Source organism: Pleurodeles waltl, chromosome 6, assembly GCF_031143425.1.
Source record: "Pleurodeles waltl isolate 20211129_DDA chromosome 6, aPleWal1.hap1.20221129, whole genome shotgun sequence".
Taxonomy (NCBI): domain Eukaryota; kingdom Metazoa; phylum Chordata; class Amphibia; order Caudata; family Salamandridae; genus Pleurodeles; species Pleurodeles waltl.
The window spans coordinates 1,667,168,060-1,667,184,967 of NC_090445.1; the positions used below are offsets into that span (position 1 = coordinate 1,667,168,060).

General features: G+C 42.6%; 1 protein-coding gene across 5 annotated transcripts in view; it reads right to left on the reverse strand.

The window, feature by feature from the left end:
- KCNT1 (potassium sodium-activated channel subfamily T member 1) overlaps positions 1-16,908 on the reverse strand; it is a 1,355,573-nt gene that overhangs the window by 111,394 nt on the left and 1,227,271 nt on the right. For all 5 annotated transcript variants that reach the window (XM_069241642.1, XM_069241641.1, XM_069241643.1 and 2 more), the window contains exons 21-23: positions 13,457-13,629; positions 8,500-8,571; positions 5,358-5,492 (exon numbers count right to left, since the gene is read on the reverse strand). In XM_069241642.1, coding sequence (XP_069097743.1) covers positions 5,358-5,492; positions 8,500-8,571; positions 13,457-13,629 — 380 coding nt within the window. The remainder of the gene's footprint in view (positions 1-5,357; positions 5,493-8,499; positions 8,572-13,456; positions 13,630-16,908) is intronic.

The following is a 16,908-nucleotide window of genomic DNA, read 5'->3' on the forward strand; positions in this document are numbered from 1 at the left end:
GCCGGCGGCAATGCTGCCACCCACCGGGGGCACCAGCACCCTTGCAATGCTCACTGTCTGCACGGCAGGGGCACCCTTGTACTGACCATGCAAGGTGCATGGGCAGTGCAGGGGCCCCCTGTAACTGCCAAACCACTGTGACAAGGCTGGTGGAGACCTAGGTCATAATCAGCAGGACGGCAGTGCCGCCCTTGCTGATTCCAACCTCCACCACCGTCAGCCTGTCAGGATAGGAGATCCCAGCAGACATGGCGGTAGTTTGGCAGGGCTGCCCGCCAACCTCAAAATGTGGCAGTCAGACTGCCACAACCACAGCGCTCTGACAGCCACCGCTAGTGTGGCAGTCCGAGGACCGCCACACTCATAACTAGGCCCTTTGTATTGTGAAGTAAAGACACAGGGTTGAGGTGGAGTATTATATATTTCCCATGAGCCTAATTGCCCAGTCAGCAAAAAGATCAGCTTAGGAAGCCTATAGTTTGAACTCTATTAAAGAGTCTGCATATATCTTATTCCTCTCAGAAACTGTGCCATTGATTTGCAGTGTTGTATAGCTATTTTAGCCATGTTTTAGACAGGTTGTTTTAGCTTACTAGGCCTGCCACCTTGCACTTTAATCCAGTTACTTTTTATTTAGCAGTGCTTTTCTTTCCTAGCATAGCCACATTTGCGGTGCTGTTTTCCTTTCTTTATCTCATTGTACTTTTGCCTAGGAAAGCATCACGTTCCTAGTAGGACATTTATTTCACTTTGTGCTTTCTCCAAGGTTGCAGTCAGATAGGGTTGCGGACAAACGTGGTATGCTGTGTCTCCAACATTCACAGGACACACACACACTCATACGTGGGGACCATTTCTTAGAATGCCAGTGGTTTTATTATAAAAACACCCCTTTGTCCTAGACACGTTAGAGGGAGATTCGAGCCAGATGACCACGACTGTATGCTGATTGCTCCACTGCAGCTACTTGCTTTGACGGCCAGACCCCAGATCCACATGGAGACGGTGTCTCTCTAGACTATAGGCTTCTTCCTCCAGGTATGAGAGATGATGTACCCCCAGGGGGGGATTAGGCTTATTACGCTGTGTTCCAGCATAGTGTAGGTAGGAGAATATATAAATATGTATATGTATATATATATATATATATATATATCACTCCTAGTGACAGTATGGTAAGACTGTTTTTGTGTTTTACTCTGTTAGTCACCCGCTTGCTTTTATTATGTTTTATCATCCTAGTTATTGCAATAAATGCCTTTTTATCTAAGATGCAGTTACTTAAATCTTTATTGAACTATATTCTGCCTCTGTTGTCTTTACCTGTATGAGACTTTTCGGTAACTGAGAGAAAGGGATGGGATTTGATCGACCACGATTCCCCTGAGAAGTCTTCCTTGTCACGCGCTTGGTTGCCACAATCATCTCGGACAGAGATGAGGCGCTGCTAGTTAGCCAAAGAACGACAGGCATCATGTGGTGTGGAATCATACTCAGTACCCACAATCCATGTGATCCTGTCTCCTAAATCCAGTAGCCTCATTAGCATATTGAGAACCTACGCAACAGCAGGTTCTTTGGCAAACTGTGACAGGAGAAATGTATCAGATCAAACAGTGAACCTGTTGAAGATGCACTCTTCATCATCTTATTTTCAACCCAAGAGTCAAGGTGGCATAGTACGTTTCACAGAATTGTGAGTGTTCCTCCCCGGTGCACATACTTCCAGATGTTGCTCCATTGACTTGGGATGGAACCAGGCTTTAAAGGCTGGCAAGACCTGTAAGTGCTTGCATTTCTTTTGTTACTTTATTGAAGTTAATCTCCTTGCTATGGAGTCTTGTTTGTTGTGGTGATGCATCTAGGTATCTTCTGAAGTCATGTACGTGCTCATCTCTGTTTTGTTGCTTTAAGTAAGTTCTCCTAGTTAGGGGCTCTACTTTGTTGTGGAGATGATTCTAGATATTCTGGGGTCCTATAAGTGTTCATATCTGTTTTGTAACTTTATTGATGTTTATGGCCCTAGTTATGGGCTCTAGTTTGTTGTGGTGATTATTCTAGATATTCTGAGGTTCTGTAAGCATTCATATCGTGTTTGTAACTTTATTGAAGTTCGCTCCACTAGGTAGGGACTTTAGATTGTTGTGGTGTTGATACTAGGTATCATCAGAGGTAATGTAAGTGCTCATCTCTATTTTGTTAGTTTATTGAAGTGTGTTCTCTTTTTGAGGGGTTCTATTTTGCTGGTAAATGTGTTTATTCCAGTTCATTATGGGTGTGGCAAGGGCAACTAAGGTTGTAATTTTTTGTGAAACTTTCTATTTTTTGGGAGCTCGAATCATTATATTGGAGTAAAGTAGCAAAAATGCAAAAAAGCTTTGAAAGGTTATGCTTCATAGATTTCCACCTAGGATATGGCTAGATTTCCAGCCATTAGCAGATTCCCGAAAAAAATCACTATTGTGCATGGAAATCAATGCAATTCATATATTTCCACCCACATTGTTGCTCCATGAAACATACGTCTGGTGATTGTCCAGTGGGTAAAGTATCCTCAAGAGTGTGGTGTTCTTGTGCACTGGTACAGAAGAAAGGTTACCCCTACATCCTCATGAAAATGTGGGTGGTCTCTTCCTTTTCCCACACTGAAAGCTTTCTTAATCCTACATTTTGCAGGAGTGATTGTACTTTGTTACCAGTGTAGGAAAGGACAATCAGAATGTTTTTGGGAGTTGACTCCATTTTCGCTGACCCCTGATCAATAGACCCACTTTCCAGCCCCTAATCCTGTACACAGAGCTGTGAACATGTGCCCCACTACTTAATTATCAAACGTTCTACGGGTCAGATATACAACCGTTTTTAGCGGTTGCAAATGGAGATTCAGCCCATTTGCGACCACTAAAACGGCATGGACAAACCCTCTATTGTGAGTTGGTCACCCATTACCGACTTGGAAAATAGGGTTTGTGAGTTGCTATTAGGAAGGAGTGTGCCAAGGGCATCCTTTCCTAATCGTAAATTGCAGAGGGAAGTATGTTGTTTTGTGATTGGAATGCAGGAGCAAGACAATTGCAGTTTACTGCCTACTTCAAGTAGATGGTAAATCAGTCCTAAAATGGAAGCGTTCTGGAGGGGACTCCTTCTCCTTTCTGAGTGGTACCAAAAATGATTTTTAGGGGCAGGCAGTGCTCCCACAGACCTCTGCCTAACCTTAAAAAAATTAAACAGAAATATTTTATTGTTATTTTGGAAACTCACACCGTTTTCCTTTAAGGAAAAGGGGCTGCATTAAAAAAAACAGTGGCTTTATTTAAAAGCAAACACAGACATGGTCGTCTGCTGTCCCCAGCAGGCCACCATCCCTGTGTTACTGCTCATTCCCAATGGTTCGGAAATTGCGACCTGCCTTATGAATATGTATGAGGCAGGTCAATTCTGACCCCATTGGGAATCACCAAATGTATCTGTGACACATTAGTACCTTAGTTTTTACGACTTGCAAATTGTGAGTTGCAAAAGTTCCCAATTTGCGAGTCCCAAAAGGAAATGGTCATATATCTGGCCCTAAGTTCTGTATGAGGGCGTCAATGTCTCCTACTTGACATTTATGTCAGCAGATTTCTATTTGCACATCTCAAGCCCATAGTTTTGACCAACAAAATAATAATCGGAAAAAATCATAGAAAGTCAAGATATTTAAACATTTTATATTTTGTCCTAGCCACCCCCACATGCGTTTCAAAGTCAAGTCTCTTGAGGTGTATTGTGCTGTGCCCCAATGCGCATGTACCACAATTTTGTAATACTTTTCATGCATAGACAACAGGCATTGCACAATAGATGCAGAATAGAAAGCAATTACCATACGTTATCAGTGAAAAAGTTGTTTGTGCACAGTGTGTGTAAAAATACCTATGTACATATGTGTGGGCTACACTTTGTAGAGCCATTAGTTGTGTAGATGCTTGAGATCCTACCGCTTTCTGAACGCCTAGATGTATTTCCCTTTTCATGACTCCATATTGAACCCAATAATGAATTTTGTGTTGTAAAATGTAATTGGTTTGACAGTGATTTTGCATCATACATGCTGAATACTGACAAGGAGTTTGAACGACTGCCCTGTTTCTCTTGTACTATAAAGAGATGAGACTTCAGGTGGGGCATGAAATCCTGGTTATCGCCTCAATTCGCAAGTGGATTGTTTTCCTTAAATCCATTTACCCCATGCCCAGTATTCAAATAACGTGGAACAAAGCCCAGTGAGATTCCCAGGAGTCAAAGCACAGGCACCCCATGAAGAGGCACACATTTAGGGCCATATGTACGAACACTTTTTCCCATAGACACAGAATGGGTAAAAACCTTTGCTACATCTGGCCCTTAGTGATTTTACAGCAGTGGCACGTTAATGTGGCCAAGACGACCATTGTGTGTGGAGGAAAGATGGGATTAGATCACAGAAATAAGACTATTGAAGGGCTGGTGGAAGATGTAACTGCGACATCACTTGAGCACACTCTGTCCTGGCTGAAATATTTATTAAGAAGACTTATTACCAGTAGCTTGGATTTGTTAGGTGCAAAGAACTCATTTATGTACCGAATCTTATGTTATTTGTCCTTATGATAAAATCTGTGCACACCGGACCATGCTTAAGCTTATGTTATTTGACCTTATGGTAAAATCTGTGCTCACCTGAACATGCTCAATCCTATGTTATTTGACCTTGCGATAAAAGCTGTGCTCACCTGACCATGCTCAATCTTATGTTATTTGACATTGTGATAAAAGCTGTGCTCACCTGAACATGCTGAATGTTATGTTATTTGACCTTTGTCCTTGTGATAAAATCTGTGCTCATCTGACCATGCTCAATCTTATGTTATTTGACCTTGCGATAAAATCTGCGCTCACCTGACCATGCTCAATCTTATGTTATCTGACCTTGTGATAAAAGCTGTGCTCACTTGAACATGCTGAATGGTATGTTATTTGACCTTTGTCCTTGTGATAAAATCTGTGCTCACCTGACCATGCTCAATCTTATGTTATTTGTCCGTGGATAAAAGCTGTGCTCACCTGACCATGCTCAATCTTATTTTATTTGTCCTTGCGATAAAAGCTGTGCTCACCTGACCATGCTCAATCTTATGTTATTTGTCCTTGCGATTAAAGCTGTGCTCACCTGAACATGCTGAATCTTATTTTATTTGACCTTTGTCCTTGTGATAAAATCTGTTCTCACTTGACCATGCTCAATTTTACATTATGTGTCCTTATGATAAATTCTGTGCTCACCTGACCATGCTCAATCTTATGTTATGTGTCCTTATGATAAAATGTGTGCTCACCTGAACATGGTCTGTACATTGACGATGGTTTTGGCATCGGCCATGTAATCTTCCTCGGCGCTCATCGTGCTCTCCTTGTCCACCACCACAAGGTTGTCAGCATAGATGATGCCACACTGCAGCAGATTGTCCAAACTGAGGGAAAGAAGCAGATTACAGATTGCTTTTCAATGAGTGTGTTTTTAGTAGCACGTACAATCACTTAAAAAGTTATACGTCATAAACACATCAATGTGTGTAGTGCATTGTTTCTGTAATTAACCATAAGAAGTCCTTGTGTGCCTTGTATACATGAATGCAGCACCCAAACAAGCTGGGAGGTAAAGACTGCAGGGCAGATGTACTAAGACTTTGCACTGCCAGGAAATACTGCAAAGTAAAGCAAACCAGCATAAAGGGTTGAAAAAGTATCTACTTTCAACATAAAAGCCATTTTGCCCTGGAAAAGTGTCCTTTGTTCAAAACAAATAGTGCTTTGTGCTGCTCTGCATCACTTTGTGTCAAGAGGGTGTTTCATGGGTGTATAAAGGGCTGATCACTGCAGCAAAAGCCCAGAGTTTGTGACAAAAAGCACAAACTACTGAGATAGACTGGACTTTGCGTCAAACAAATAACATCTCAATGAAACTGGTGTAGACATATTTTTATTTCTCCACACACCACACATTCCATGTGTGCTGTACTGTGCAGAATACCTCAAATGAGTGGACTGTATTAGAATTTGTCCAGACATACTCTGTACTGGAAGGCCTGGCTTCCTGTACAAGTCCCATGCTATACATCGCACACATACGTCTGCACCATGGTGCAAGGGGTGTGTGTGGCGCTACACAGTTGTTTGTGCACCACTGGAGGGGACGAGAGCAGCAGCAGGCCATTTTTAATAAATACAGGTTTGCACTGCTTTCCCATTGCTTGCGTAACACAGCGCCGCTACTTTGAGTGCTGTGTGGCACTAAAAGCCTAATAACACTGCCCGTAAGAACCTACCCCTAAAAGGCTTATTTAGTCATTGGTGGGCTGTAATCCATTCTGCCAGGGAAGCCAAGGGATGTACTCCATTGCCTGTGTGCTCAACAGGTTACTATGTTTACCAGTGGCGGCTGGTTACATGGCAAAGTGGCAGGAGGTGGGGACGGCTGAGGGGGGCACAAAACAAAAACACAACAAAAATATAAGTGCAAAAAAAAAAAAAAAAACACCTGCCCGCAGCATGAGAACAGCATCAGGATTGGCCTTAGTGCCCTTGTTTTGTGCTCCCAGACAAACTGAGAGCCTGTGCCTGCTGTCTCCAACCAGACAACTCAGCTCGGATTGAAGACAGCTCAGTGCGCATGTCAGTTTGGCCGTTCTGAGACGGCCGACCCAACCCACATGCACACTGACAACAGTGCGCACCACTCACCCTAGGGCCTGTCATCCCCCATGGCATGCCTCATAGAAAAATAAAACGATAATAAACATCGTTTATTATCATTTTATTTTTCAAGTTTTGCAGCAGCTGTTGCTGGCGGGGGTGACTTCACCATAGCAGAGGAGATGACGCTGATACTTAAAGATCGTTACCTGCTTGCTGAAGCTCTCTTTGCCTTCAGAGAATTGACCATCATTTTCAGTGTGCCTGCAAGGCAAATGTTTTTGATTCCAAAGCCGTGAGTATGTTTTTGAAAAGTAAAAAATAAATATTCCTGACATGTGACATTGTCTCTCAGCAAGTGGGAGTCATGTGTTTGTTTTCCAGACAGATGCTGTATTAAGAACTTATTCAGGGAGCTGATTATCCAAGGCTTCAAAGAGAAAGACATCTGGTTGCTTAAGACAGACAATAAATTGACTGCAATTATAATTAAATGAACGTCTATGATGTTATTGGAGGCAAGCTGGACGTGGGTTTAAGCATAATAGCAATACAACTAGCAGATAAAAAAAAATCGATGGCCAAAAACAATTATCAATACTGACTGATTATAGCTGTTGACCTTCAGAGGGGTACGGTACCAGATACTGTTGATAGGTTATCACCTGACATAATGTTGTTTCCCGAATGTCATTTACACAAATACTGTTAATACTTATAATTTAATAATAAAAACTTAGACCCAGTGGACTATTTGTTTGGGACTCAAATTTAGGAGGCAATATTTTTGTCACATGATATTTCCCATACTTTACCTTACAGAGATCTACAGCCCAACTACAATCTCTCTACAGAGAATTATAGGAAAAAGCAAAAAAAGTTTATTTAACTCTAAAAATAAGTGTTTGTGTCACGTTACTTACCATTAAAAAGGCCTGCAGGCACAACATAAAAATGCTCAGTGCCTAAAGGGCATGTGCGCAAACCTTAGTAAATCTAGCCAATGAAGTCTTTAAAAACACAAACCCTTAAAAAGCCAAATTGATTTTTACATCTAAATCTGCTGCAAACATGTCCTGGCTCATAGCTATTCAGTTAGCAGATACCTCACGTTTTCAAACTTAGTCATAAATGCTAAATAAGCAAGGGCTCTTATTCCCATTAGCCAGGTTTGATGGCTTAGTGACTAATGCATCCACTGTAGGAGCCTGTGTCTGACATCATTGTCACAGGTTCAAATCCTGGTGGGTCCACTCAGGCTTTCATCCAAGTTCTGAGATCAATAAAAGAAGTACCGTTGGGCAACAGTAAACATCTGTTATTCAGCGCAAAGATGCCTACGGGTTACTTGTACTTTACAAATACACATTTTACGTTATTCTCTCCTCTTCATTGGTTCAGGATTTTCTAATTATAGATGGTTTCTGTTGGAAGAGGCATGTGTTCAGGCTCTGTTTGCACTATCTACATACAATGAAGTTATAATAGCCACCTTCAGGATAATCACCATGAGGCCTATTTACTCAGGAAGTGTGCAGTATAAAAAGATGCAATCTAACAGGAGAATTAAATGGAAATATTCAGAAAAATATACAGTTAGGACAATTAGAAAAACATGTTTCCTCATTGCACTTTTAAAACAAAGTTGGACAATTTGGAGCTGATTAACAAATACATGAAAAAGTACATAAAACACATTTCTGAATAGGCTCTTGTGTCTCTGCTGTTTCTACTCCAGCATGCATTGTTTTTTTACATTTCCAAAGTACAAGAAAGAACACCTACTTGTCAATTGTGCCGACCATATAGTAAACCATTGGAAAGCAGCAGATGGCTTCTAAAAAGTGGTTATCCGGACTGAAAGAGAATTAACTTCATTAGGCAAAATATGCGATCCTCCCAACAATCCTAATTCGTGACTTGTAGACAGATGTATTGAATACACATAATCAGTTATTTTTGTGACAACAGTTCCAGATCATTGCATCCATCGCTCCTTGGGTCCTCATGAGTTGATTGGATTTAGACGCTAGGATACCTGGAGCCCTAAAGCTCTGACTCTAACTGGTCTCCATACACCTAAATTCCTCCATAACGAGTTATTGAACCTGGAATGGCAAATAACTATGGGCCAGATGTATCAAAGGGTTTTTCCCATTCTGTATCAATAGGAAAATGTGTTCGTACAAATGGCCCTATGTGTACCCAGGAAGACAGAGTCAAAGTCTACCTTTTCCCTGATTCCAGGGGCTATTTGGCTAACAATTACTGCTGAGCAGGTGGTAAATATCAGCAGGGCTTGTTTCAAGTTAGGGGGCAGCGGGTCGTGCGTACATTTGAGGCCATGCTACACTATGGCCTGGCTGGGGGAGGAGCATTGTCTGGATACCTGTCATGATGGAGTGGGTGTGCTCAGGCCTTTGTCTCTACTTACAGGTGGATCTGCACTTGGTTGTTTCTGGAGACTGGAATCCTGGACTGGAAGTACTGAACAACTAGAGAAAATAACAGCATGACAAAGTCTACCACCCTGTAAACACTTCACATTTGTCCAACTTCTTATCAAAACTGTAATGTTATCTTTATCCAACTCCTACAATTATCTCTATGGATAAATCTCCAAGAATTTGCTAGTAACTTTTAGGTTAAGAGTGACAGGAAGGTGAAGAGTGGGAAAGAAAGAGGCTAGATGCTAACGATCACTTTAAAATATACTTTGGTAAAAGCTTTTATATAAATAGCATGATCCATCAATTCTCTCACACAGATCCCCAGATCCTTGCATTAGTTCCAAAATCACTGTGCATACACTTCTGCAGTGAAGTCACTCCTGGGGACTGGCTAGTCTTTTCAGCATTTGTGACCACTTGCTCGAAATTGATCTTTTACTATTAATCTCAGGCTCGGGCAGAACCACCGCCAAAAACTCCTTTTATGAGCTAGTGCTCATCCTCATCAGATTATGGTAATACTTGTCTTGCAGAGGTAGCACATCAGTGACTGTAGCAAAACCTCTGCATTATTTTTAGTGGCTGGTAGGAGGTTCACCAACGTGCTCCTCCGATTGGGTTATTCCTTATTCTTTAAACACAATCTTAATGATAGGCTTCTGCCTAATGGTATGTCTAGTACACATTGTTCAGCTCCATTTGGCTTGCTGATTCTCCCTCACTTTCATCATCAGTGGAGGACATGCTGGCCTATTTTCATCCTGTTCCCCTTTTCCTCAACTAAGGTGCTCACTTGATAGTGTTGTGAAACTTGATTATTTCATTTGATGAAAAATTTAAAAAAACATGTTTTTCCATGTTTGTTCTCTATGCTCCTTGAAACACTATTGATAAACCTGTCCTATATTGTCTACATGTGTGTCTAAATGTGCTTAACACAGTGGGGCTGCATAAAGTTTGCTTCTTTTGTTTTTAATACAGTGCACAGAACTGTAACATAAGGGTGTCAAGGTGCTATTGAAATGGAAATAAAAACTAATTGAGTGATATCAAATACATTCAACAAAACTGTGGACAGAACTGCAAACATTATGCAGTCAACAAATTACAATTATAGAACAGTTTTTGCATGAATTCGAAGACAATCACTTAGCTTAAACGGAAAACAATTTCAATATCTTATATTGCATTAAAATAATAGGAAGACTGTGACACACTCTTCAAATACGAACTTTAAAAGAGTCCCTTCCATCTTGATAACATCTGAAAATCAAAGTTTTGGTATTTTTGTTGTGTGCGCGCTTAGCATTGACTTTTTTGCGTCAAGGCATACTGCAGTATGAGTACTCTTCTTTGATTTGTAAGTGGAACCCAGAGATCCCTCTAACTTTTGATGATTGCGGCTGTTGAGTGACAAAAGTGAATTCATAGGTGCAATACCACACATGGAAGCAATGTCACAGTTCTGACTGTCAATTAGGTTGGAGACAAAAATGCCTGTAACATGTAAATTGAGGTCAAAATTTGAAAAATAATGTGCTAGATAATTCCTGACTTGCCAAATTAGCATTTAGATGATGAAGGTGACAAATGTGAGTCAATTTGAAGAATGGTTGTGTAGGTGAACTTCTGATTAATATTAGAAAGAATCCCCAATGCAAAAGAGGTTCCTGACAAAGGCCCTAATTTTGACGCTTTGACAGCAGTCAGACCTCCACAATATGACCGTGGCGATTGGGTGGGACTGGAGGTGCTGGCGGTCTTAATCGGCCAGGACAGCACTGTAAACAGCACCGCCCTTGGGATTACGACCCCCCCTCTCCACCAGCTTTTACATGGCAGTTGCACTTAGCATGGGCAGTGCAGGGGGCCCCTATGGACAGCCCTGTCGTGCTTTTCACTGTCTGCTTTGCACCCTACGCACCGCAACATTGCTGCTGGTTCAATTACAAGCCAGTGTCAATGTTGTGGGCTGTACCCGGCTGGACGAGTGGGCGGAAACAGTGTTTCCGCCCGCTGACCCAGCGGGGAACTCCAAATGTGGCCTTTTCTGCCCTCCAAACTCTTAATGACCCCTAAAGTCCATAAAATGTACGGCAGCCAAAATTCAGCACTCGTGTAGGATTACCATAAAGTAACTGTAACTGTATGCTGATTTATTATGCAATCAATATGTGTTTTAATTGAGAGGTAAGTGGTCTGTATTCTATGAATTATATCACAATCCCACATGTGGACAGGGTGAGTTACCTGATTCTATGAGTTACTAAAAGACTTAAAGAGTTTTAATGGTTAAAAAAAAAAATTGGCCTGTTATTTTTCATAGGAAATTGATGGTCTAATGAACTGATTTTGGGCTCGCTCGTGAGTTGCTCAAAGTGTCTTCTACGCACCACTTTGGATGATTTTAGTGGGAGTAAACATCATATGATTTTACATTATTCAATTAGAGTTTATGCACCATTTCTTAGTTCTTGATTATGAGTGCCCAGGTGAGGTGAGCCAGAATTCGTACCCGGGCGTTCTAAATTTAACAGGTGCAATAAATATTGTATATTACAAGTTTTTCCTTTCAAAATAGGACATAACATGCAGCTTTTCGTGTTTTCTATGCAAACCTTGAGAGAAGATTTTTAGATTTATCCTGCCAATGTGCATCAGGTAGAAATTGTGGGGCTGCAGTCTTCATTGTACTCATTAATTACACAGTGTTTAATTTGAGCAGATGGTTCCTGGGGGGCCCAGCACTTATTTTGGGGGAGTTATTTTTCTGCTTCAAAATTTATCAATGGAAAAGAGAGAGAAAAACACACATATAGGAAAGACGCAGGAAAAAGATGATGGCAAAATCATCTCAGAGGGAGAGAGCAGGTACCTGCAACAGTGAGATAAAGGGGTAGGCAGTAGATTTAAGACTACCAGCCTTGGTATTTGGCATGCCGGCATATATTTGTACCAATCACAGGCTTTTAAATGAGCTTCAGGCACCAGCACTCTTTCTTTTACAAATTAAGCACTGTAATTACTATGGGGCTCATTTTGAGTTTGGCAGTCCCAACACAGGACAGCCAAACTTGCGGAGAGGCGCAACTGCCATGGCAGTGGCTCCCCCACTCCATCACAAGGTTTCCGTCGACCTGACCTAGCTGACTAGCGGAAACCTTGAAATAGAGCTTTCTGGATGGTCTTACGAGCAAGAACAGTGCTGCAAGATAGCACTCGCTTCGCTTAAAGGAGCTGAATGCTATCTCGTAGCACAGAGGAGACCGACTAGCACCCTTGGATTAGGCGCTGTCTGCTTTGCAGACAGTGCGCATTCTGAGGGTGCTGGGCAGGGGGGCCCCAGCATAGCCCATGCCATGCTCATGGGTTGTGCAGGGGCTCCCCTGTATCCCCCTGCACTTGCTCTCTGCCAGCGTTTTCATGGTGGGGAAACTGCCATGAAAAGGCTGGTGGAGAACAAGACTGTAATCATCAGGGTTGCGCTGAGTTTAGTGCTGCCCTGGCTGTTTACATCCAGTGCTGCCCTGGCTGATTACATCCAGGACTGCCGTCAGTCGGTTGGGATAATGGATCCCGGTGGAGGTGACGGCCTGTTGGCTGGTTTGCGTGCTAAACTCGGAATGAGGCGGTCGGATTGTCACAGCTACGGCGGTCCGACCACCAACGCGAGGCTGGCGGTCTTGTGACTGCCAGCCTTGTAATGGGGCCCTGTGTGTGCTAAACTCCACTCCACTCATTTCTCCTACCCTTGATTTAGCAAGGACTTGTGCTGGGAGCTGCATTATCTACCTCATTGGAAGTAAGTGCCTTAATTCCTTGGTGTTGATGTCCTAGGCTCACCACATTTTTTATCGTGATTCTCATTCAGCATTTCCATTTCCTCTTCTGGGGTTGCAATATTTGGAAAAGTCCATTTTTATTCCCAAAAATATATATTTTTATTTGCAGCTCCTTTCTCTAAGTTGCCATTAAATATAGGTGTGTTCTCTGATTCCCATTCAACCCCAGTCTTTCACAATAGTAAATATGCATTGGTTTTCAGGGTGGGAATCTACCTAAAAATGGATTTGTGAAACTCTTAAACTTATGAGTTCCTGGGTGTTTTAAAAAATACTGCTGCATCCGGAAAGTGCCCTTGCAGACTGATGCTTTGTGCTACTAAATGGAACTTGGATGAGCAAGAAGGTTTGTAAACATGTATTACAATTGGTTGAAACATCATTTCACACCAGGCAGCATTGCCCTTGTGTTTTATGAGTAAGGAAGGGTTGGCATAAAGCAAGACTTACTCGTTATCCAGAAGAAGCACTATTGGATTCAGCTCTTTCCGGGACCTGTAGTAGGCTCGGAGAGGGACGATGAAATTATAGAGCCCGTTCCCAGCAGTCTCAGCTGAAACAATTATTAACTTGTTCTTGAAACCATAGGCTTTGGCATCTACGGAGCTGTTGTGTCTGCAGGCCTGTGGGAGAGGAAGGAACAAAATGCAACAGTGATCATCCAGAGGTTGCTGGAAAAGAAATGACCATCACATCAAAGGATGAAGCAGAAAGAGGAGAATTTGGGACTCTGCAGTACTGTTTACTCATAAGGCGGTATGACCATGAAATGCCTTGCCAAGACAGAAAAGGCCAATAGGCATTGTAGCATTTGGTAACCATATTTTGATGTGGTGATTTTGAGGGATTATATACCTATTGTACTGATGTGCACTGAGTGACCACCAAACATGCTCCTGTACATCAGACCAATATACAGCAACAGTACCTCCCTGACAAAGGGTGAGTACCTTTTGTGCTACCAGAAATGTCAAAACCTTTCCACTGAGACCTAAATGTTCACTTCCACAGGCAAAAGGGTACAGGTGGGCCTCCTTCTTGGGTGGCCAGTTTGAAGAACATTGGGGCAGAGTTAAGAGCCCCTTGCACCACTTTAGCGCTGCCCTAGCATCAGTTTTTTTACGCTAAGGCGGTGCTAAGGTGGCCTTTCCTCATACCAGATTTACAAAGTGGAACAATGCATGTATTGCGCCACTTTGTAACCCCTTGCATCACATTATGCCTGCACCAGCTCAGAGCAGGTGTTAAAATTATGCACCATTTAAATCAATGGGCCTCCTTGCACTTTGCTACACTAGCATCCACATTTTGGATGCTAGTGTAGCAAAGGGCCACAATAGCGTCAACAATTTTGCCTCTATTTTTCTAAACACTGCCATGGTGCACTGTATCTTAAATACGGTGCACACATGGTGGTGTTTGGGAGATGCAGTGGGGGCAAGAAAAGTGGCGCTGCATTGAAAGCCTATTATCTTGAAGAAAACCTTACTGGTCTGACCTAGAACGCAGTGCCTCCACACAAGTCACTTTTATCCCGTGTCATCTCTGTCTATGTAGACAGGTAGGACTGCTATTTAAGCATTGGACCGCACCTCATATTGGCAGTGGGTCACACCCCTCCACCTGTGGGACTCATAGCCTCTCTAACCTGGGGAGTCTGATTTGGATGATTACTCACAATTTGCTTTCCAAAGTGCACAGAACACTATTAGAGACCAGGGATTAGGATTTTTTAAAATTATGTATGGGGTGAATGGCCACCCTGTAGTGGCACTGGGCTACATACACTCCTTTAGCCCAGTGGCCCACTGAGTCTACCAACCCTCCCCCCTCCCCCCCCCCAAGCCGGAAGGCAGATTAACAAATTATCTCCAATCTGCCATCCAGCATGCCAGAAAGCACCACTAGACACTGGGACTAACTTTTTAATTACGTTTCGAGAGAGGTACAAACTCGTATTGGTACTGGGTTGCAATCCTCCATCCCGGACACTCACACAGGCTTTGTACCTTCTTTTAAGGCAGATTGAGGAGTTAACACCAAAAATATGCCCTCATGGGAATGGCCTGGTGGAGCTGGAAGCAGGAGAAAGCAACTCTAGACACAAGGGATTACTTTATTATTTTTTTAATTATTGTGCGAAATTGGATTGTTGGTTGAGTGGGGTGTGAACCCAGCTCTAGTAACAGCCACAATCCCCATCAGAGTGAATCACTGGAGTCAAGAAACTAAACTGTCCAAAACCCTCTGGAGGCTTGGCACAAACACGATCAGGCTTAACTTAGAGGCAACATGTAAAGGATTTATGCAGCACATAAACAGTAATAAAGTGAACACATAACACAAGAAAAAATCCACACCAATTTAGACAAATAAAGACAATTTTAATGCATTATGTGACACCAAAATCACAAAAATCCAATTAACAGAACAAAGGTATGAATTTCCAAAAAATAGTGCCTAAAAAAGCTAAGTGGCAACTGCAGACATGCATTCTAGTGAAACACAGAGTGTGCCAAAGTGATAAAATATTGCCGACCGCAACAGAGTATGAGTCGGTTACAAAATATGGACTGGACCCAGTCAGTGATTACCTTTGGACTTATTAGAAATTTGCACAAAAAGTATCTGAGAAGGTTTAAGTCCAGTGTGGCACGCTTCAGGTGGTGTCAGAGGAGGAGGTGTTGTTAGGATGGACGACGGATGAAGTGACAGTAAAGAATTCCATGTTCAGACTTAGCCTCTTTTATGGAAGTTATAAATCTTCAACTGGACAAGGCTAAAGGCTGTAGCCGACGAGGGCTCTATGAAGCTGGATATCCCTTCTGTGAAGAATCACTCGGTGATGAACCTTCAGTGAATAGAAGAGCAGGTTAGTCCTGGTCTCCTCTCGGTTTTGCACCACAACGTTTAGCACAGGCTTGTACCATTTCTGTGCACCAGTTGGGCACCATATTTATGGAATGGTGCAAGACGATGCAAAGGGGAGGCTATCGTTAAAAAAAATGACGTTAATTGGGTGGGACTGGCGGTTAGAGTAAAAAAAAAGACTCTAACCTGCCTAGAGTCATTTTCTAACACAAAATCATCCATACCACATTACTCCTCTCTTAGAAAAGACAGGAGCCATGCCCACCACCCCAATGGCCAGCACAGGGGACCAGTGTTCCCTGGACATGGCCACTGCACCCAGGGCCATTTCAGGGCCCCCAATTGCACTTAAAAAAAAAAATATATATATACTTACCTGTACTTACCTATACTTACCTGGGATGGGGTCCCCCATCCTCCACTGTCCCTCTGGTGTGGATGGGGGTGTCCCTGGGGAGGGCACCTGTGGGACTATTCCATAGTGTTCCACCATGGAAATAGGCCCACAGGTCACCTAACGCCTGCTCTGACCCAGATGTTAAAAAATGGTGCAAAGCAAGCTTTGCATAATTTGTTGATCCCTCATACCCTTGTGCACGATTTTTGCACGGGAGGATAAATAAGGCGCCAGGGCCTTAGAGTCATTTTTTGCCCGGGCACGCCTTCCTTGCATCTCATTGATGCAAGGTAATTTCCCACAGGCAAAAAATTACTTGAACTCCAAATATTTTGGAGCTAGACATGTCTAGCACCAAAATATAAATATGGAGTTAAGTTTGCGCCGGATTTGATTAAAGAAAATTACGCAAATCCGGCTCAAACAGAGTATAAATGTGCCCCTAAGACTGGGTACAAGTGTGTGCTCAAGATGGTTTGAGCCTTATCTGTCCCTGGAGGTCTGATCAGGAGGCCGGCCAACTAGCCCTTCAAGTCACTCTGTTAGTCCTGGGTTCAAGAAGTTGAATAGGGCTCAGACAGCTGAGCAGTCCTTCCTGGTACAGCAAGCTACAGCAGCAGGCACCCCTCTGAGA